This window comes from Bos javanicus, chromosome 1 (assembly GCF_032452875.1).
Source record: "Bos javanicus breed banteng chromosome 1, ARS-OSU_banteng_1.0, whole genome shotgun sequence".
Classification (NCBI taxonomy): Eukaryota; Metazoa; Chordata; class Mammalia; order Artiodactyla; family Bovidae; genus Bos; species Bos javanicus.
The window spans coordinates 70879866-70902992 of NC_083868.1; the positions used below are offsets into that span (position 1 = coordinate 70879866).

The 23127-nt window shown below is 37.8% G+C and overlaps 1 protein-coding gene across 3 annotated transcripts in view; it reads right to left on the reverse strand.

Moving 5' to 3' along the window:
• Positions 1 to 2863: 2863 nt before the first annotated feature.
• Positions 2864 to 23127, reverse strand: part of TFRC (transferrin receptor) — a 149796-nt gene continuing 129532 nt past the window's right edge. For all 3 annotated transcript variants that reach the window (XM_061411562.1, XM_061411582.1, XM_061411572.1), the window contains 14 exons: positions 22738 to 22846; positions 20142 to 20255; positions 16644 to 16742; positions 16135 to 16274; positions 14328 to 14485; positions 13501 to 13620; positions 11866 to 11951; positions 11580 to 11643; positions 10556 to 10623; positions 9733 to 9791; positions 9429 to 9510; positions 7678 to 7899; positions 6460 to 6600; positions 2864 to 5893 (listed from right to left, as the gene is read on the reverse strand). In XM_061411562.1, the coding sequence (XP_061267546.1) occupies positions 5651 to 5893; positions 6460 to 6600; positions 7678 to 7899; positions 9429 to 9510; positions 9733 to 9791; positions 10556 to 10623; positions 11580 to 11643; positions 11866 to 11951; positions 13501 to 13620; positions 14328 to 14485; positions 16135 to 16274; positions 16644 to 16742; positions 20142 to 20255; positions 22738 to 22846 (1705 nt within the window). In that variant the 3' untranslated portion in view covers positions 2864 to 5650. The remainder of the gene's footprint in view (positions 5894 to 6459; positions 6601 to 7677; positions 7900 to 9428; positions 9511 to 9732; positions 9792 to 10555; positions 10624 to 11579; positions 11644 to 11865; positions 11952 to 13500; positions 13621 to 14327; positions 14486 to 16134; positions 16275 to 16643; positions 16743 to 20141; positions 20256 to 22737; positions 22847 to 23127) is intronic.

Genomic DNA, 23127 nt, shown 5'->3' on the forward strand with positions numbered 1-23127 from the left:
ATGCAACAATTGGTATGAAATCAGGTTTTTTTTTTCCATGTAACAATTCATATGAAATCATTTTATCAATCTTTTCCCACATGGCACCTCTAATTTTCATTTCACATTATAGTTTATTTACTGTGTTGCTAGTTTCAGGTATATAACAAAGTGATTGTTGTACATTAAATCCACTCTTTCAAAGCTTGACTGCAGAAATAAACTTGTCAGTCCTTGCAAAAAAAAAAATCCACTCTTTCTCAGATTCTTTTCCCTTATAGGTTATTATAGAGTGGACTTCCCTGTGCTCTACAGTAGGTCTCTGTTGATTATCTATTTTATATATAGTTGTGTGTATTAATCCCAAACTCCTGATTTATCCCTCCCCCATCTTTCCCCCATGGATACTGTAAATTTGTTTTCTATGTCTGTGAGTCTATTTGTTCTGTAAATAAGTTCATTTGTATCCTTTTTTTGAATCCATGTATAAGTGATATCATATATTTGTCTTTCTGATTTACTTCACTTAGTATGATAATCTCCAGGTTCATCCATGTTGCTGGCATTCTTTTTAATGGGTGAATAATATTCCATTGTATGTATATGTGTGTGTGTGTGTGTGCACACACATACCACATCTTTATCCATTCATGTTGATGGACATGTAGGTTGCTTCCATGTCTTGGCTACTGTAATTAGTGTGGCTATGAACATTGGGGTGCATATATCATTTTGAATTGTATTTTTTTTCTGGATATATGACCAGGAGTGGAATTGCTGGATCATATGGTAGCTGTTTTTAGTTTTTAAAAGAACCTCGGTAGTAGTCTCCACAGTGGCTGCACCAACTTACATTCCCACCAACAGTCTAAGAGGGTTCCCTTTTCTTCATACCCTCTCCAGTATTTATTATTTGTAGACTTCTTGATGATGACCATTCTGACTGATGTGAGGTGATACCCCATTGTAGTTTTGATTTGCATTTCTCTAATAATCAGCGACGTTGACCATCATTTCATGTGCCTTTTGGCCATCTGTATGTCTTATTCAGAGAAATGTCTATTTAGATCTTCTGGGCATTTTTTTGATTGGGTTGTTTGTTTGATTTTGATTTGTATGAGTTGTTTGTATATATTTGAAAATTAATCTAAAACAAAAAGACAACCTACAGAATGGGAAAAAATACTTGCAAATGATGTGACCTGTTAGAGTGTTCTTAATGAAAACCAATGACCAAATGGACATCTACATGCATCCACATGCAAAAAAATGAATAAACCATATATTCTTTACAAAAATCCTTTATATGGAAAACTATAAAACTCCTAGAAGATAACATAGGGGAAAATCTAGATGGGTTTGGTGATACATGAAAGAAATAATTGATAAGCTGGATGTCATTAAAATTAAAAACTTTTGCTCTGCAAAGATAAAAAAGACAACCACAAACTGGGGGGAAAATATTTGTAAAACTCATATCTAATAAAGGACTGTTATCTAAAATACACCAAAAGAAAAAAAATCTTAAAACTCAACAATAAGAGAATAAACAACCTGCTTAAATCAGGAGCAAAAGATCTGAACAGACACTTCACCGAAGATATACACTTGGTAAATAAAAACATGAAAAGATGCCCAACATCTTGTCATTAGGGAAATACAAATTAAAATGAAACACCACTACAAACCTACTAGAATGGCCAAAATCCAAAACACTTGACACCACCAAATGCTGCCTAGGATGTGGCGTAACAGGAGCTCTCATTCTCTGCTAGTGGGAATGCAAAATGGCACAGTAACTTTGGAAGACATTTTAGAAGTTTCTTACAAAAAGATAACTCGTAACATATGATCCAGCAATTGCATTCCTTGGTATTTACCCAAATGAACTGAAAACCCAACGTCCACATAAACACCTGTACACGTCTTTATTCATAATTGCCAAAATTTAGAAGCAACAAAGATGTTCTTTGATAGGTGAATGGAGAAATAAACTGTTACATCAGATAATGGAATATTATTCAGCACTAAAAATAAACAAGCTATCAATCTATGAAAAGACATAGAGGAAACTTAAATGCATATTACTAACTGAAATAAGCCAATCTGAAAAAGTTACATTGAATGACCTGTATGATTCCCTAAGATGTAATGGAAAAACCTGAATGAACTTTTTGGCCAACCCAATACATGCCATTCTGGAAGAGGCAAAACTATGGAAACACTAAAAATTATCAGTGGTTGCCAGAGGTTACTGGGAAGGGAAGCTGAAGAGGCAGAACAGGATATTAAGGGCAGTAACATTACCCTGTCCGAGAAGGCAGTGGCACCCCACTCCAGTACTCTTGCCTGGAAAATCTCATGGGAGGAGGAGCCTGGTGGGCTGCAGTCCATGGGGTTGATAAGAGTCAGACATGACTGAGTGACTTCACTTTCACTTTTCACTTTCATGCATTGCAGAAGGAAATGGCAGCCCACTCCAGTGTTCTTGCCTGGAGAATCCCAGGGACGGGGGAGCCTGGTGGGCTGCCGTCTACGGGGTCGCACAGAGTCGGACACGACTGAAGCAACTTAGCAGCAGCAGCAGCAACATTATCCTGTATTGTACTATAACGGTAAATACATCATTATACATTTGTCCAAACCCATAGAATGTAAACCACCAAGAGTGAATCTTAATGTAAACTATGGACTTTGGAGGATAATGATGTGTCAAGATAGAGTCACTGATTGTAACAAATGTACTTGGGGGTGGGGCACTCTCAGGATATTGATGGTCAAAGAAACTGGGATGGGGGTGGTGTGCAGGCAGGGAGTATATGGGAACTATACTTTCCGCTCAGTTTTACTGGGAACCTAAGTGAAATCTATTAACAATGACAACTCAGTGTTCAAGCATTTTATTAAATCATTTGAGGAATCTCCACATTGTTGCACATACCAGATTGTATACAATGTAAGGGCATATCACTTGTTCACAAACACAGCTGAGCAGTAAGTTGGCAAGTCTAATACGCTATCTTTAGTAAACTAAAATTTCAAGAACATTCCAGAGGAAACACAATAAAGGTCATGCAAGTTCTAGATAGTGAATCATGACAAAGCTCACTCATTTTATCCTTTTACTTTCAAAATACATGTGACATCTAAAACCAGAAAAAATCTGACCAGCTGGTTGACGTTAGTCAGATATCCATTTCCTTCAGGAATATTAAGCCCCTTACCACATAATGACTTGTTTGATTGTAAATAACTTAATCCTAACTACAGAAATATTTTCTGAAGAAATTTATGCTGTAAAATGTATACTCGTTATTCATAAAATGCCTTGAAGTCACTGTACTTTCATTAAAATGACAAAGCATGATACTCAAACCAGGAATCCCAACTCTGACCTTTTCACTTACACTAAGTATCAGTTCAAGATAAAACACTAGAAGACTGAAACAGACTGAATAGTCAAACAAATCAGTGAGGCTGTATTCATCTACATCTATTTTAATTTACATAAATGACACTAAGTTTAAGAATCTTAAGATTACCCTATGAACTTTTTTTTTGGTGACAGTATTGAACTGCCTTAGAACAAACAATTATCAGGTTTATAATAAAAATGGGTGAGTAGAAAATAAAGTCCTAACTGATGTGGTCTCAAACTTACTTGTTCATGTCTACATTTAACTTATAACCACCACATACTAATGGTTGGGGAGACATGATCAAAGACCCTTTAGCAAACTTTACCTCCCCCAACCCTACAGTTGCCCCTCCCCCCAAACTCTGGTACAAGTTTCTACTGCTTTAAGCTAAAAGGTTAATTCTGGATTCAAACTTGTGTGAACTAAGTTTATAGGAGATAACATGCAAATAAGGGGATAAAGTTAAATTTACTTGACAACAGCAAACATTATAAATGTATGCCACTATCCTGCCTAACAGAAGACCCGGAGAAACCACAAATAACACAGCATTAGGTTTAAAAACAAAGAACCTTGAAGGAAGTAATTTTATTTTACAGTGGTTGAAGTTATCCACCAAATGCTTAATGACCACGAAATGTTTCTGCAACTAAAACTAAAAGATAGAGAATTATAGGGAGCTGGGAATACATGTTAGATACTAACGATCTTCAAGCTTTGCAGATGTCATTGCATGAAGAAAATTATGGGAAACACTGTTCCCGATAATTACGTACACCCTTAGTGTAACATATGGAGATCACTGTCTCCGATATAGACACTGTGGTAGGCAAAAACTACCATGTTCTTTATACATTATGGAAGACACTGCTCCCGATAATGTGAGTTACGTTTGTGACAAAGGTACTGGAAATTTTGCAAAATTCAAATTGAAGTTACATCTTGGATAAATTGAACTGTAAAATTTTGCATGTATGAATACAATCACAGCTTTTAAGTGACATTAATTTATAACTTGGTCACAATTCACTGCATTTAGAAGAACTGCCATTTTTATCTGGTTAGCTAAATAGAAGTTTAACTTGATTAGCAACCACTAATTAAATTTAATTCTCAAGACTGAGCTTTATAATTTTATTTGGCTTGTGGTTGTTTTCTAACACCCTTAAGTGTTGACCACAAGTGCAAAACTTCCAGTATCTGTTGGGTTTTATTAGCAGATGCTGCTTTTATTTAAAAAAAAACCAAAACGACAGTATAACTGTCATAATTATGGAAGGCACTGCTTCCGATAATTATCTTCTATTAAAAAAAAACAAACCACCATTTATAGTGAACTCTGTCACTGATAAATAAACAATAAATATCTCAGTGCCAAAATGACAGGAAGCTTTTCCAAAAAATTAACACTTTGGCCAAAATTTGGCACTGTGTTCTCTAAAGTCTGACAAACTGAGTTTGAAATTAAACACCTAAAACCTGGTTCTCTTTCAAAATACCTTGGAATAAGTGAAAACAAAAAACTAACAAAGGTTTATGGGACAAGAGATAGAGGAAAAGAAAATATACTAGGTCTTTGGCTTTCTGGTCTCCTCTTTTCATAGACAATCTTGAGGTTGCCACATTAAGGCCTTACTCCTGTGAACCTCATTTTATGCAGCTGAAGTTCTTCTATTTCAGACCTCAATGGCAAGAAAACATGTCCCATCTCTTCTGAAAGTGAACTGTTCCACTTTCAGAGGTAGAAACCAGCTAAATCCTTACAGAAGGCAGAGACCCCATGTGGAGAGTAAAGCCTTACAGTCTGGTGTCTGTCTAGCATCAGATGAAGATGGAAGACCACTCTAAGCCACCACCTTCCACCTTCAGCAGGTATCACCTTCCTCCTCCAGCTCAAAAGATAACCAGCTCATGTCCTTAGGATTTAGACCAATAGTTCACATAACTGGTTCTGACTTTTTCAGAACTATGACAGGAAAGAGGCAGTTACCATTACAAAGCACTAAAAATTCTAGAGATAATCACAGAAAATATTCTATTGTGAACATTTTAAAAAATTATTTAATTTAACTAGAAATGCAAGTACCTACCCTGTATTAAAAGCTGCTGTCTAAAGACCAATATCTAGTAGTACCAAGATTGGGTAGAATTTTAATATTAGTTTTTTAGCCCTACTGAAAATTTAGCATAACCAATACAAGTCTAGAAACCACACTACCCTGATGTTTTAGCATAAGTTATGGGTGTCACATTTAAAATTCGTTGTCAATGTCCCAAATGTCCCCAGAGAGGGCATTTGCGGCTCCCTGAATAGTCCAAGTTGCCAGAGCCAACTGGTTTTCCAACAGTGTTTGATTAAAAGCACCATTATTTTTCTTACGCAGCTTCAAGTGCTCCAGTAAAGCTGACAGAGTGTGAGAGCCAGAGCCCCAGAAGATGTGTCGGAAAGGAAACTCTCTTGGAGATACGTAGGGTGAGAGGAGGTGATATTCCACCTGCAAAAATAAAACACAGACCTTACACAATGCTCAGCTTTTGTCGTGAGAAAATGACCTGATATAGTAAAACAACCATCATTCTCTCGCTTCAATGTTTAAATTTCCCTGAATTTTAAGAATGTTGAGAACCAAGCTACTAATCTTCTAATGTTAAAACTGTAAGGAAAGCTGTCAATCCCTTTGTAAACTCTAACTGCACTGGGTTGTTTTTTGTTTCTTTTTTGGTTGGCGTCTACATACGGAAGTTTTACAAGTTTCCACTATAATAAAACAGCTAAGGGCTGACTTAAACAGAAATACAGAGAAAATGACAGATGAAAATCATTACTGATCCTTTCTTTAAAATGATTTCAGAGCCTAAAAAAACTAATACTAGGTCAAATGTCTTCTGTATTTTCAGTTTAGATATACTAGCTTTAGATCTTTTTTAAAATTTGTGCTGAATTCTAAAGCGGGAAAGGATTCCAGGCTCCTAGAATTATAAAATCTACTTTTTAGAAACACAAGATTTACCAATTAGACATGAACAAACTTGAATTCCTCCTTTTCTAAGGATTACGTACTTTCATGATACGGTCATTGATTTCCCTCATCACAGATCTGTCTGTTTTCTCAGCATTCTTATAATCCGTAGTTAGTCTAGACGTAGCACGGAAGAAGTCTCCACGAGCAGAATACAGCCACTGCATATTCAGACCCATATCCTGAAACAGAAAGACATGAAAGTCACTATTAGACGTTATATTTCTAAGGGTGTTATTCCACATACCTTTCTAAATTTAGGTGTAGTAACTGAAACGATCCTGATAAAAGGGGGTGAGACTCACAAACAAGCTCAAGTCAGCAAAAGCTGCTGCTGCTGCTAAGTCGCTTCAGTCGTGTCCGACTCTGTGCGACCCCATAGACAGCAGCCCACCAGGCTCTGCCATCCCTGGGATTCTCCAGGCAAGAACACTGGAGTGGGTTGCCATTTCCTTCTCCATTGCGTGAAAGTGAAGTCACTCAGTCGCGACCGACTCGTAGCGACCCCATGGAATGCAGCCTCCATCCATGGGATTTTCTAGGCAAGAGTACTGGAGTAGCTTGCCATTGCCTTCTCCGCAGCAAAAGCTAGATATAAGCATATTGTACACAAGGTTCCAGGCTCTATATGCTAAGTAATGTACTCATATTTAAGCTCAGCAAATAGTACTATTATCCATTCTTACGTCCCAGTTTCTGATCAGTTACAATTAGTTTCAAGAAAGCCAATCCTTATAATTAAGATTAGGTTATCGGTGATTTACTTTATTTAAGGGATCTGTTGAATTGACTTCTGGTACTATAAAAGCCACTCATTAATATTAATTTGGTTTTATCAAAACTTTGAATATTTGACACAAAGGATCAACACTAAATAAACCCACTGGCTAAGTGCCTCTCTCCACCCATGTGATCTCTGAAAAGTATTTGTGGCACAAAGTCAAAAGTTCATAGTTGAGATCTTCATATGGTTTACATCCAGCCTCTTTATGGGGTGCTAGGAATACATGAATGAGAGAACTGTTTCAGATGAATGAGGTAACACTGTTGTAGATTCTGAAACACTGCTGTGGTCTGTCCTATGTACTGCAGTCTCTGGGCTTCCTCTCAAGTGAGTTGTGGATTCTATGCAAAATTATACTTCAGTGCACTTTAAAACATACTTTGTCTACCTGTCCTGCTCCCCAGGAATAGCTAAACAGTATTCTTCAAACTGTTTGATACTTTACCAGTAGGAACCTGATTTAATTAGTGCTTACCCTTATGTCTGCTCTGAATAGGTTCATTTCCTTCACAAACCGAAGTATTTCATCATTATACATCTCGTAGTTCAGGTTCAGCTCAACCCCATGGGTAAGTTTAATCACAAGCTGACCGGCCACTTCTGCTGCTGCACGTGCCACTCTGTTCAACTGAGGAACTTCTCTGTTCAGTGTCTCATAGGTGTCCATGGGAGTGCCTAAATAAGGGTAATCTGTGTCCTGGGAAACAAAGGTGGGTTATAAGACTAGGAGTTTCACATTCTAGTTTCCCCCATCAAGGTAACAGTAACTATAATTCTTCCTTTGCTTCTAATATATTCCTACTCCAACTTTATCTCCTATCCACTACTTTAAGAAGATACTGCTTTTGCTTGTTCCTCTGAACCTTACCTACTCCTGGAATGATTTTACTTTCTTCTAAGCTGTACTGAATCCCTGTTCTATCACATCACAGACCCTGAACGGATTTGTAGCCAGAGCAGGTTGTATCCTTGTTCTTGTCTCCCTGTGAAGTTTGGCATGAGGGAAGAGGAGAACATGCCTGAAATGTACTTTCAATATAAAGTGTTACTTTTAGCCAAAAATTTACCTTCTTTCTCATCATGCAGCTTTCATCCATTCATGCTACCTTTCTGACGAGACAGTCACAAGAACTCTCTCCTTTCACTGGACAACTTTAGTAACTATTTCTTCAACACTACCACTGTCCTTGGTGACAGTCTCATTGGCAATCCTTTGGTTTGACCTCAGTCCTTAACTTTCAGACTGTACATGCTTATCTGTATGTGTCACACACATATCTGTATAGGTATGTATGTTATTTGTACAGGTATTACCTATACCTCTGAACAGCTTTTAAAAAAAAGACTCCTGAAGGTCAACAGAAATCATCCATAAATTTCCTCAACCCTAGGACCTGATACTCAGTTCTTCCTAGGGTACTAAATAGACATCATGACCTAATATTTCAATACCATTCATACTGCTGATCTAGCAGAAAGTTAGGGGAATTCCAGCTATGTTAATCTCTAAATCCACATCTTTCATCACTTCCTCACTTTTTCTGTCCTAATCCCAGGCTAAAACACCCAGTGGGAAGAAGTCTAGTAAGGACCTGGCCTCTACTGGGTCAACAATTTGATGCCAAAGTTTCTACCCTGAACCCCTGTACGAACTCTGGGATCTCTTCACACCTTGGAAGAGCCTGCTACAGAGCTGGTTTTTCAACTCCAACACAGAGGCCTTCATCATTTTCAGTCTGCCTGGATTTCAGTGTCTTCTAATTGGCTCTTGTACCAAGCCAATCTTGGTTTTCCAACAACTTGGTCAGTTCAAAGTTCTGTCCCTTAAAAAGCTTGCCTTTTTTGTGTGTGTGCTTTTATCTATAATCCCTGCCTAAAAAACTAACTAACATCTTGGGATAAACATCTACAATCATATTTCAACAGGCATCAAGATCAGCATTATCCAGTAGAACTTTGTTTGAAGGAAATATTCTATACTTGCACTCTCCAATAGACAGCCTTGTTACTGAAAGTCATCATATATAACTGAAGAAGTTTTAGCAAATAAACTCAAACGCTAACTAAGCTGAGATTAAAATTCTATGTTAAGACTGACAATAAGAAAGATTACAGTAACTGCACATGTATAATTTCTCAATACATACTAAGCATTCTAGGAAACTTGGTCTCAAAACTGACCAAAGAAGATCTAAGATACAGTGCTGTAGCATTCTTCAGACTTACCTCACAAAAACAGAAAGAGACCGCTGGGATTCCAGAATATGCAAGGAAAGGGAAAGCAGCATTATCCAAAGAAAGTTTTTGCCTACAAGAAGAGCCAAAAAGCATCTTTAGAAAGTTTTCCAAAGAACAGACTATGCTACATGCACCCCTATCCTACCCTCAGGTAAATTCTTAAACTGAATCTTTCCAGGTACAGGTAAACTCAATGCTAGGTTATTTTTAAACCTCTAATGGACATAGTAGGTGCTATTTATTGAGTGACCCTGCTTTCCTGTTAGCTATTCATTGACCTTTCTCAACTTACACTTTGCTGATCCAGTTGCTGTCCCGATACAGAGACAGCCCATTAAGTGGATGCTTCACCTGTAAAATAAATTATGATTAAAATGAATTTTAATCATAAAATTCTGGATTTTAATAAAATATTAAATTTATTTAATATAAATAAATATAATATAAATTTATTTATTCTGGATTTATTCATTCAGACTAGTCACTAACATTTTTCTCTATAAACATTTATTTAAAACATTACATTTTTTATTATATCATCTTGAAAAAAATTTCTTTAAACAGTTACAATCCATAATTTCTGAAGTTATTCCTTCTAGGCTTGTGCTGTTAGTTCTTTTAGTTATGAGAAAGAAAGTTTTCATTTTTAACATTTTAGGGGGCTTCACCCAGTTTTAGCAGTGCTTTCTAGACTTTATGTTCTGCCTACTATCTTCTTTCTAGTTTCTTCCTTCCAGCACATTTTATACTACTGCAACCTAACCTGCAAACACATTACTGCCCTGTTGGGAGACCCTACAGTAACTCCCCAGTTTCCCATGGGATCGAGGTCAAGTTCCCTGACCCTTTTTCATCTCCAGCTTTAATCACTCCAATATGTTTTTTCCCTGCTCATTCAAAACTATAGTCATTCATATGTCTGTTTTTATTCAGTGAGCATTTCATCTGGCTTTCTTATTTAAGTCTCAGGTATGGTTTAAGTTCATTTAACCCTTCCTTAACATTCTGACTCTAGACAACCCTCATAGACACCTACAGTAGTTCAATATAAATGTCTGTCATCCTAATATTTTGTCCAACTTTCATTACACTTTGATGATTAAGGATATACTCACATCTTTCATGATTTTCTCAATAAGTGAATACAACAGTGGGCTGGCAGAAACTTTGAAACTGGTAGTACCTGCAAAGAGATTAACATTGCTCCTCCTTTAGTCAAGCAGTTTGCACGCTACTACTTCTACAGCTATAACTACTTGGCAAACAGGAGGACAATAACCTAATCGATGGCATATACAACAACTCTCCCTCTTTACCAAGTAGACAAAAAAGTGGTTGAGGAGTCAAGCTCTTTAGTGACTGCTAAACACCAAATTTTACTCAACTGAAGCTCTTAGTCCTTGAGTTTGCATATTTAATGTTAACGACTTGTATTTTTGTAACTTTTTGGTTCACCCATGTTAGGGCAGTCATCTATTAGCAATAGCAAGCTTGTTATATTCAATACATTTTGTGGCAAAGGTAAAATAGCAATAATGACTAATAAAATTTAGTTTAATTGTAACTCCTTCCTTTTTCTTCCCCAAATAGACATGTCATTACTCTCCACTTCATCCACTGGCTACATCTGTATTTTTACTAACACCAGACTCTTTCAGAAGTTTGATTATCTTATATTTCTATCCATGAAGCCACAATCTAGCAAGTTGTGAATTAGTCTCCAGAAGTACCATTCTATTGGCATGGTTTATTTCCTCCTGGTCCAGAGTAGATAACTAGTGGTTCTCAAACTTTAGTGCATCATAAGCACTGCTTACAACAGTTTGCTAGGTGGTACGGTCCAGATTCTGGTTCAAAAGGTCTAGGGTAGGGCCTGAAACTTTGCATTTCTCACAGTTCCCAGGTGATCCTGATGGTGCTGATCTGGGACCACGTAAAGAACCACTGCTCTAGGCAAGGCAATCCACACCCATATAAATTATGCATTATTTAAGAGAAAACTATGTCAATCTTTTGATCTGGCTATGTCCAGTGTAGACTGTAAAAAATAACAAGTGCTGCTTTAGAAAGCTTTCTTCTTCTTTTTTATAAGTAGTTTATAAATTTATCATGAAAAGATACTAAAGAAAAGACACTTACCAACAACAGCTTTATCCAGATTAATGTAAGTGAAAGCCTTTAAATGCAATGAGGAAAGGTATCCCTGGAAAAGGAAAAATACGAATGTACTAGAATGTATTAATCCAATTATCACCTACAGAGCTATTATTAGGGATTTCTGTTTAAGTTTGGATTTTATTGAAACTAAATATACAAAGTTAAAAAATCATATAAACAAATCTAAAAGAGCATGGTGTTTGGAAGACAGCTTAAGCAATTACAAGTGGGAGGCCCATTCTGGGTATGGATGAGATATAGATAATACCTCTAGCCATTCAGTGGCACCAACAGCTCCAAAGTCTCCACCACTCCAGCTGGCAAAGACAATGCTTCTGCTGGGTTTAAACTGACCTAAGAGACAACAAAAAGTTAGTTCTATCTTGGAAAAGGTTACAGGTTGGTAACTGACTTAAGATGCATCAGAAATTTCAGATTACAGACTACAGATTCAAAACTATTTCTTTTCCTTTTGAGGCCCCAAGTGAAAAGAACCAAAAGAAATAGAAATAAATTTTAAAAGTAATAGGAGATCATTTGCAAATAAGACCTGAAGTACACAGTAAGGACCAGCTTACTAGACCTCACTCCTACATTCCATTCTTTGAGTCCCATAACTTCCAGACCAAGAGCTATTTGAAATCACAACCGAAGTATATTCTTTGAAAACGATTTGCCTAGAAGTCACTTAAAATACCAGATTACTTTAAAAACAAATGTTTGAGATAGAATTAAAACTCACAAATTTAAGTTTAGGAAAGAGTGAGTTTTCAGAGAAATTAATGATAGTTCCTTTGGGGCTTTTATGGGCCACTACCCTCCACTCCACTCCTCCCCCTCCCCTGGGTACATCCTTTTCTGCATTAATTTACTTTTGTTTATGACTTAAGCACTGCAACTTGCCCTAGGACCCAAAGATTCAAGATTTGTGATGGGGGTTTGCATGTGCGGGTGGGTCGATATAAAAGAGTGGCAAGTACCATGTGACAGTCTTGAAAGTGAGCCTTTCTTACATAAACATATTATATACTATATAATATACTTATAAACCAAATATTCTATATTTTACTTATAAAGTTCTATATTATCATTCTATAATCAAACTATAGAACATAGTGCAGAGGTATGACACTGCTTGCTTTCACACAGATTCCTTAGGGACCATGTTAGATTTGCTGTATCATTCTGGTTATGTCAAAGAGAATTTAGGGCCCAAGACAATGCTTTTCAGTGTCTCAAAGAAACTCATGATTCCCAGTACGATGAAGACACTGCACAGAAAACTGTTTCAAAGTCAAAGGCAAATACAACAAAAGACAACGTACTTTGTACTTAAGAATTCAGGGTCTAGGGATTCCCTGGTGGTCAGTGGTAAAGAATCCGCCTGCCAATGCAGGAGATTCGGGTTCAATCTCTGGTCTAGGAAGCTCCCACATGCTGCAGAGCAGCTAAGCTCGTGTGCCACAACTATTGAGCCCGCAATCTAGAGCCCAGGAGCCGCAACTACTGAGCTCATGTGCTGTGGCTACTGAAGCCCCAGGTCCTAGGGCCTGTGCCTTGCAACAAGAGAAGCCACGGCAATAAGAAGCCTACACACCTCAACTTGTCTCAAATAGAGAAAGCCTGTGCAGCAATGAAGACCCAGCACAGCCAAAAATAAATAAATAAACTTTAAGGAATGTTTATGTAACAAAGGCTTACTTTTAAGCCTTTCTCCCGTGGTACTTGCCACTCTTATACCCACCCACCCACACATACAAACCCCCATCACATTCTTGAATCTTTGGGTCCGAGGGCCCAGCACAAGCGAACCATAAGAACATAGGCAAAAGTGAGCAAAGCATATTATAACATTTAGAAGCACAGTACATAGATGCTCAAGTTCTCAAAATTTGTACTCTACCTTTTAAGACCATATCGGAAAGTATCCGGGCAAGTGTCAATAGCAGACTTGTTCCTACACTGGACTTTGCAGCTCCAGGACCCCAGGCATCCCTCTGGGCCCCTACTATAACATAGCGATCTTAATAAAAAAAAAAAAAAAAAGATAAATTATTCAAACAGCTTTTAAACTGTTTTCTAATAGTGAAGTCTAGAATAAGCACATTAGTAGAAGGGTAAAAAATGTAGTATATGTAGTAAGGGTAAGAGATACTTACTTCAGACCTGACTTAGGACTCCAGGGATTAAACATTCATACAACAATACTAATCTCTTTTTTCTACATTACTAATTAAGGTTACTCACTGCCTACTTATTTGTGCTCGCTAATTGTCTAGTAAGCACTGAAGTCCAAGGGCTTTCCTTACCAAATGGTATGACTATTTGATAGCAAACAGATATAGTGGCAAACTCCAGCCTGCGTGCCCATTCATTAATATTGTCCATGGCTGTGTTCATGCTGCAGTGGCAGAGTTGAAGAGTTGCAATGGAGACTATTTGGCCTACAACATGTTTATTATTTGCCCCCTTAAGAAGAAATTTGCTTACCTCTGGTCTACTTAATAACTTAAAAAGAGATTTCCTAGGCACAATGGTCAGTTCAACAAGTTAACTTTCTAGGTTGTTATTACCTCCTACTAAAGCTGACACTTGAACAGTTAGTTCACTTTAGGACAGATATGGTTTAGCATTTCAAGAAACCAAGCCCAGTCAGTGCTCCTGCCCTCTCTCCCTCTAGCCACTTCTTTAGTGAGGAAAACCAAACAAAAAGTCCCCAAGGATCTTTACCTGGTTCTTCAAAGCCCTTAATAACTCCAAAGACATTAAGAATTCTTATCTCCTTCAGCACATTGTTCACGCTAAGTTTCACATTCTTATCCTGTGAGGATACCAGCTTACATGAAGAGTCTGTTCCCCAAATACGAGGACAGTCTCCTTCCATATTTCTAGAAGCAGAAAGTAGAGATCAGAGTTCTGAGTTACTGTTAACTTCCTCACGGTTTACAAAATCAGTGACTTTCGAGGTCAAGAGGACAAATAGAACACACAAAATTACTCACTAGTGACCAAATACTTGTGTTTTACTCTGATCTGTAGGCAGTCATTTGAAAAGTATGAGCTGCTTCCTAGTTTAATGAATTTTTTAAAAAATTACCTATCCCACCTGATGTATGTGTTTCTGCCAGAGAATAGCTATAATTTACATTTTAAATAGACTCCAAGATGGATTAAAAATGAAGTCCATATCTATAAAGGTGCATCAATACATTCTCATGTTTCCTAACTCTCCACTAACAAGGCAAGTGAAAGTGAGAGCCGCTCAGTCGTGTCCAAGTCTTTGAGACCCCATGGACTATATATATACAGTCCATAGAACTCTCTAGGACAGAACACTGGAGTGGGTAGCCTTTCCCTTTCCAGGGGATCTTCCCAACCCAGGGATCAAACCCAGGTCTCCCGCATTGCAGGCAGATTCTTTACCAGCTGAGTCACAAGGAAAGCCCAACAAGGCAAGTATGCATTCTTATTTCAGTTACGAAAAAATACTCTCATGCTGCTATAGTTAGGTTAGATAGCTTCCCCCTTCTGATTCCGCATGTGTTATCCAAATGACTGCTCAAAAGGGCTTACTTACATAAATAAGTCAAAACATTATTAACCCCCCAGTACGCAAGAACAAGATAAGGGGCTGGCTTCACAGATTAGGAAAGGCTTGTAGGTAGTAGGAAGAAGTAGCTGATTCTAAGTTTGGTTTTAGTCAAAAAGAATCACCTATTAAAAAAACCTATTAGACACATTATTAATAGTCATATATTAAGTCCTTGCATGTAGATGGCTCTTCATTTGATATCAGTAATCCTGCTAAGTAGAATACACTTCAGCTATACAATTATGTCAAACATCACCAGTGTGGTTAGAGTAACTTATTCTATGTCACATAGCAAATAAATACTCACGTGAATGTTTGAAAATAGACTAACATCCCCTGCCAATACGAAGGGATATATCCAGATCAAGATAAAAATTAACGACATGTACTCTAAGCAGCCTGGTTTCTATTTTTAAACAGAAATACTAGTACACTAGGGAGGATATCCAGAAGGGCTAATTATGACTATAAAGCATCTGGGAAGCTCATGAGAACTGAGGATATTCAATCTATAGACAAAGAAACAAATCATTCTGCTGCTAAAAAAGAAAGTCCAGAACTAATGGATATTCCAGGGAATAAGATTTCAGCCCAATACAAATTCTAACAGATCTTCTCCAATAACTGAATGTTGCCGTAGGTAACAAAATGCTTTAACCACAGGAAGTACTCAAGCAGAAGGTACGCCAACAATATTACACAAGAAATTCACTGGGTGGACTGAACAAGGTCTCTTCAAGTTTAACGAATCGAATGTCTATTAAGATCAGTTTATAGAGGAAAAATTTCATTTTTATATACATCAAGTTAACAGCTAACCATCCCCCAAACACCCAACATGTGTTTTAAGCCAATTGTTTTAAGATTTTATCAAATCAACAGATTATTATTTCTCCCTAATCATAAAACTTGACCCTGCAAGATGGCTTTCAAATAAGAACTTACTGAAATAGCTTTTCTGCACCGGCTCTGGTAATTGTTTGGACAGGTATGTTGGGCAATCCTGATGACTGAGATGGTGGAAATTGAGTGTGATTAAAAGAAGGGAATCCAGGTGTGTAAGGGTCACCTGTTCCCAGATGAGCCTAGTGAAACAAAAGAGTAATTAGCTCACACATTTATTCAGGAAATCCCTATAAGATTCAAATTCTGTATGAGGTTATAACCTACATTTATAGTCTGAAAGTCTGAGTGGCTCTATAATATATGACTTTTGTTTTTATATGGCATATGTCAAATTCTTAATTCAAGGTACTATTGGTAAAGTATTTTTAGCAATAAGTAATAATTAGGTTTCAAAGTCATGTAATTCATCTTCTCACTTATTGCTAAAATTCTCCAAGGGCAAAAAAAGTATTTGAGGAAGGCATAGTTCTATTGCTATTAATGTAGATGGAACCCAGCATCAATTTGTAGAACCCAGTAACTTATTTAGTCAAGAAATAAAAACTCACATGTCCAAAAACTGGAAGATTTGCATTAACAATGGGATATTTACTGTAGTCCATGTATATCAAGACACCAATTGCATTTAAACTTTCAGCATTTGCCACCTAAAGAAAAACACATAAAGCTCAGAAAATGAAGATCTAATCAACAAAAATTAAAAGAATACATACTGAACATATACTGAAAGACAAAGGGCTACAGCAGACTACACCAATACTTCCAACATTTCAATAGCTAGCATGGATAGGAAAAAATACTTGCCTTAAAATTTAACTTTTTTAAAGAAATTAACTGAAAATTTTACAAGATAATTGTAGATTCATTTGTAGCTTTAAGAAATAAGAGATCCACTGTAAACTTTGCCCAGTTTTCTTTCAAAGTCTGCAGAACTAACAGCCTGAATACTAACATTGATACAATACAATCTACATATATTATTCAGACTTCTCCAGTTTTACTTGCACTCATTCATGTGTTTGTACGTATTAAGTTCTAAACAATCAATCAAAATACCAAACAATTAGTTTTAACACCACAAAGATTCTTCAGTTGCCATTTGTTTTCACCCTCAACTTTTGGCAACCACTAATCTCTCTTCCATTTCTAAAACGTTGTCATTTCAAAAATGTTATATACTCCAAAAGCTAAACATAGAGTTACCATATGACCCAGCAATCTCACTCCTAGGTAGACACACAAGATAATCAGAAATATCTATTCACCTAAAATATATAAATGAATGTTTATTGTAGCACTCTTCATAAAACCAGAAAGTAGACACAGCCTAAATGTCTGTCAACTGACAAGTAAACAAGCAAAATGTGGTATATCCTTACATCAAATACTATTCAGTCAGAAAAAGAAATGAAGCACTGATTAATGGTACAGCGTGGATGAACCTTGAAAACATTATGCACGTGAAAAGAAGCCAGTCAAAAGAGGCAAAATATTGTATGATTCTGGTCATATAAAATGTCCAGAAGAGGCAAATCCATAGCAAGAGAGTAGATTAGTGATTGCCAGGGACTAGAAGGAGGGAAGAATGGGGAGTAACTGAAAATGGTATAGGGTTATCTTTAGGATATAATGAAAATATTCTGGAATTAGATCATGATGGTAGTTGCACAACCTGTGTATATACTAAAAACTGAATAGTATACTTTAAAGAGTGAATTTTATGGTATATTGATTATATATCAATTTAAAAAGTAAAAAACACTTCCACTCCAATGTGGTTGCACAATAAAGCTTAACTAACTCTTAAAGACTAGAGATCTCTTCAAGAAAATTAGAGATACCAAGGGAACATTTCATGCAAAGATGGGCTCGATAAAGGACAGAAATGGTGTGGACCTAACAGAAGCAGAAGATATTAAGAAGAGGTGGCAAGAATACACAGAAGAACTGTACAAAAAATATCTTCATGACCCAGATAATCACGATGGTGTGATCACTGACCTAGAGCCAGACATCCTGGAGTGTGAACTCAAGTGGGCCTTAGAAAGCATCACTACGAACAAAGCTAGTGGAGGTGATGGAATTCCAGTGCAGCTATTTCAAATCCTCAAAGATGATGCTGTGAAAGTGCTGCACTCAATATGCTAGCAAATTTGAAAAACTCAGCAGTGGCCACAGGACTGGAAAAGGTCAGTTTTCATTCCAATCCCAAAGAAAGGCAATGCCAAAGAATGCTCAAACTACCGCACAATTGCACTCATCTCACACACTAGTAAAGTAATGCTCAAAATTCTCCAAGCCAGGCTTCAGCAATACGTGAACCGTGAACTTCCTGATGTTCAAGCTGGTTTTAGAAAAGGCAGAGGAACCAGAGATCAAATTGCCAACATTCGCTGGATCATGGGAAAAGGAAGAGAGTTCCAGAAAAACATCTATTTCTGCTTTATTGACTATGCCAAAGCCTTTGACTGTGTGGATCACAATAGACTATGGAAAATTCTAAAAGAGATGGGAATACCAGACCACCTGACCTGCCTCTTGAGAAACCTGTATGCAGGTCAGGAAGCAACAGTTAGAACTGGACATGGAACAACGACTGGTTCCAAATAGGAAAAGGAGTACGTCAAGGCTGTATATTGTCACACTGCTTATTTAACTTCTATGCAGAGTATATCAGGAGAAACGCTGGGCTGGAAGAAGCACAAGCTGGAATCAAGATTTCCAGGAGAAATATCAATAACCTCAGATATGCAGATGACACCACCCTTATGGCAGAAAGTGAAGAGGAACTAAAAAGCCTCTTGATGAAAGTGAAAGAGGAGAGTGAAAAAGTTGGCTTAAAGCTCAACATTCAGAAAACCAAGATCATGGCATGGCATCTGGTCCCATCACTTCATGGGAAATAGATGGGGAAACAGTGGAAACAGGGTCAGATTTTACTTTTTTGGGCTCCAAAATCACTGTAGATGGTGATTGCAGCCATGAAATTAAAAGACGCTTACTCCTTGGAAGAAAAGTTATGACCAACCTAGATAGCATATTGAAAAGCAGAGACATTACTTTGCCAACAAAGGTCTGTCTAGTCAAAGCTACGGTTTTTCCAGTGGTCATGTATGGATATAAGAGTTGGACTGTGAAGAAAGCTGAGCGCCGAAAAATTGATGCTTTTGAAATGTGGTATTGGAGAAGACTCTTGAGAGTCCCTTGGACTGCAAGGAGATCCAACCAGTCCATTCTAAAGGAGATCAGTCCTGGTGCTCTTTGGAAGGAATGATGCTAAAGCTGAAAGTCCAGTACTTTGGCCACCTGATGCGAAGAGTTGACTCACTGGAAAAGACTCTGATGCTGGGAGGGATTGGGGGCAGGAGGAGAAGGGGACGACAGAGGATGAGATGGCTGGATGGCATCACTGACTTGATGGACGTGAGTCTCAGAGAACTCCAGGAGTTGGTGATGGACAGGGAGGCCTGGCGTGCTGTGATTCATGGGGTCGCAAAGAGTCAGACACGACTGAGCGACTGAAATGACTGAACTGACTGAACTGAACTCTTACAGAGAATTCAAAATATAAATAATAAAAACCCTTCCAAGACAACCACTGTCTTTCCATTCTAAGCCCTTGTATAGGTGACTTTTTATTTTCCTTTTTATAAAACACAGTTATAACTGAATCATATACATTAATATATATAGAGAGAGAGAGAAAGAATGTATGTGTGTGTGTGTATATATACACATAAACCTTGGTTTTATATATATATATAACTTGGTTACACAAACACAATTTAAATGTCTTTCACTTAAGCATTTCTCATAACTCCTTTTTTACTGGAGAACAATTATTGCAAAGTACTCCAAGTAGATATGCCAGTTTCAGAAGTATCCTATAACTTTAGATAATAGGAACTTATTTGATTTGTAGAGTACTTTAATAAATTATATTATCAGGTATGAGAGTTTAACACTGATGGTTTTCAGAATGTAAGAAAATTAACAATACCATTTAGCTATAGAATGATTTTATATATTTAATAACTCATACTCACCTTTTCAGCAAAACTGATTTTTCCAGCTCTTACAATCACTAAAGATCCATTCACAGGCATATTTAAATCCTCAAAGTCTTGTTTAGTGCCAAAATTAGCATGGACCAGTTTGCCCTAGGATAAAGACATTAGATTCAATGAGCATTATGGTATTAGAACAATGACAGAGTCTGCTGAAAACTGAGCGCCGAAGAATTGATGCTTTTGAACTGTGGTATTGGAGAAGACTCTTGAGAGTCCCTTGGACTGCAAGGAGATCCAACCAGTCCATCCTAAAGGAGATCAGTCCTGGGTGTTCTTTGGAAGGAATGATGCTAAAGCTGAAACTCTAATACTTTGGCCACCTGATGTGAAGAGCTGACTCATCTGAAAAGACCCTGATGCTGGGAGAGATTGAGGGCAGGAAGAGAAGGGGACGACAGAGGATGAGACGGTTGGATGGCATCACCGACTCAATGGCCATGGGTTTGGGTGAACTCCGGGATTTGGTGATGGACAGGGAGGCCTGGCATGCTGTGGTTCACGGGGTCGCAAAGAGTCAGACACAACTGACCGACTGAACTGAACTAAATATTCATATCTTTCATTACCTTATGATACCTTTCATTTAATTAACATTGACTATTTATGTTAATTTACATTGCTTCAGGTATTTGGGGGAAAGAGAAAGGATAATTAAAATATGCTTAAGCAAAGAGGTATCTGTCATTAAAAACACTGTAGACTAGCCAAGGCAGAACCAATTACATAATGTTCCTATACTTGAACTGCAGATAACCAAGGACATAAGAATTAACTGAAAGCTGTGATAATAAATCCATCCAAAAGTTGTTTTAGAATAAACTAAACTTGCAGAGATCAACTTTTAGATGTTTATGTAAGTTGTCATCATAATGCTCCTAAACTCTATCAGAGTTCAGATGAATGGCTATAAACTGACATTAGCAACTAAATATCTAAACACAGATAGCATTCAGGTGAACTAATCCTCTCCACATTCTTTAACAGAACAACCTACTGAGAGAGTTAATTCTTAGGTAGGTTGATAAGACGTCCAGGGCCCCCAAGGAGGAGAAAGGGGTCTCTTGAGGAGGAGAAAAGGACAAACATTTTTTTCTACATTCCTTAGTCTTAGTCACAGAAAATGTTTTTCCCAGAACTAATGATTACACGTTAGGGGACGACAGAGGATGAGATGGCTGGATGGCATCACTGACTCGATGGTGGTGGACAGGGAGGCCTGGCGTGCTGTGATTCATGGGGTCGCAAAGAGTTGGACAGGACTGAGCGACTGAACTGAATGATTACACAACAAAGCTCATCTTGCTCAAGGGTATATTTTTCCTTAAGCTCTGTACCTTGGTTATCTTGTTATATTAAGACTTATGTTATGGGAATGGGTCTGGTAAGACCTTTCTATTGTTCGTTCTAACTTTGTTAATTTAAGATGTATGTTGTGGGAGTGGGTCAGGCAAACACATATAAGGCCTCGATACACTAGTGAGTGGGGGCGCTCTGTCCTCTTCTGATGTCTATGTCAGTAGCTTTGTCTGTCCTTTTTCACTGTCATAAAACTTCTGCCACACAAAAGGTCTTGAGTGATCAAGCCTGGTCCCTGGTCCCGAAGCTAAATCTTCTTCAGAGATCACGAATCCAAAATTGTTGACTGTAAACTATTACTACCTACCTCCAAAACACTGGCTTGTGGGTGGCCAGTGAAAGTGATACAGCACAGGCAACCAGGAAGACAGAGAAGAACCATAAAACTTCATTTGGCTCGGAAGACAATCTTCAGATAAGACTCTGGCATATAAATATGTGGATTTTAACCTAAAAAACCTAGATAGATCTAGCTAGCTATTTTTCAACTTCTATAGTAGTTTGGCCAAAGTTGCCTAAATTTTAAAAGATCAAGCAGTAAAGCATCAAACTAACATTAGACTCCAGCCAAGATGGTTATTTACATCTGCCTTCACATAAGGGTGAATCTGATACATGAATTCATTCAGTAAATCCTAGCATGTGTCAGGCACTGTCCGAGGCTCTGTGACATAGCAGAAAATGAAACTAACTCCTAGCCCTTTGTGTAGCTTACATGCTAGTGTGGAAACAAGTGAATAATGTCAGGCTCTGTACTTACAGGGTAAGGAGAAGGGACTGGAGGAAGGCCATTTTTGATAAGATAATCAAAGAAGACTTCCCTAGGGAGGTAATGCTGGAGAAGAGACTCCAGTGCAATGGGAGGGAAGAAGCCATGCTGATATTTAAGGGAGGAGTGGGACAGACAAAGAGAAAGGCGATCTAGAAAGGCCTTGAGGTGGGAGCATGTTTGAGTTAGAGTGTTTGAGGAACAGCAGGGAGGCGAGAGTGGCCACAGCAGAGTGAGTGAAGAGCAGAGCAGCAGAATCACTTAGGGCCTTGCCAACCAAGCTGAGGACTCAGGATTTTAACTGTGGCATAGGAGGGATGAGAACAAAAATATCCCATGACCAGCTACATTTTACAAGTAAACTTATACTAAGAACAGGAAAAGACAATGAGTTTTCGAGCTATTCAACAGGGGAATAAGAATCATGCATGGCTTTGCCTTACTCACAGTAACGGTCGCAGCCTTACTATATGCCACGTAACCCTCAGGACTCTCCACTGGGTATGCCTGACTGCCGTTACCGCTTGTACTCACTATAGACACCGAGTTTTGAGAACTGTGGGGGAAAAAAAAAAGGTTAAGGGAAAATGAAGTGAAGGCATCTTTGAAAAAAAAATTAAATGGATTTAATACATTTAGCATTTGACATACATTATTTATTTTGAAGGTCTTTGCTATAATTAGGGCTTCCCTGGTGGCTCAGATGGTAAAGAGTCCACCTGGAATGCAGGGACCCAGGTTTGATCTCTAGGTCAGGAAGATCCTATCAGGCAAGATGGTAGGAGTGAGGTTACCCATTCCAGTAATCTTGCCTGGAGAATTCCATGGACAGAGGAA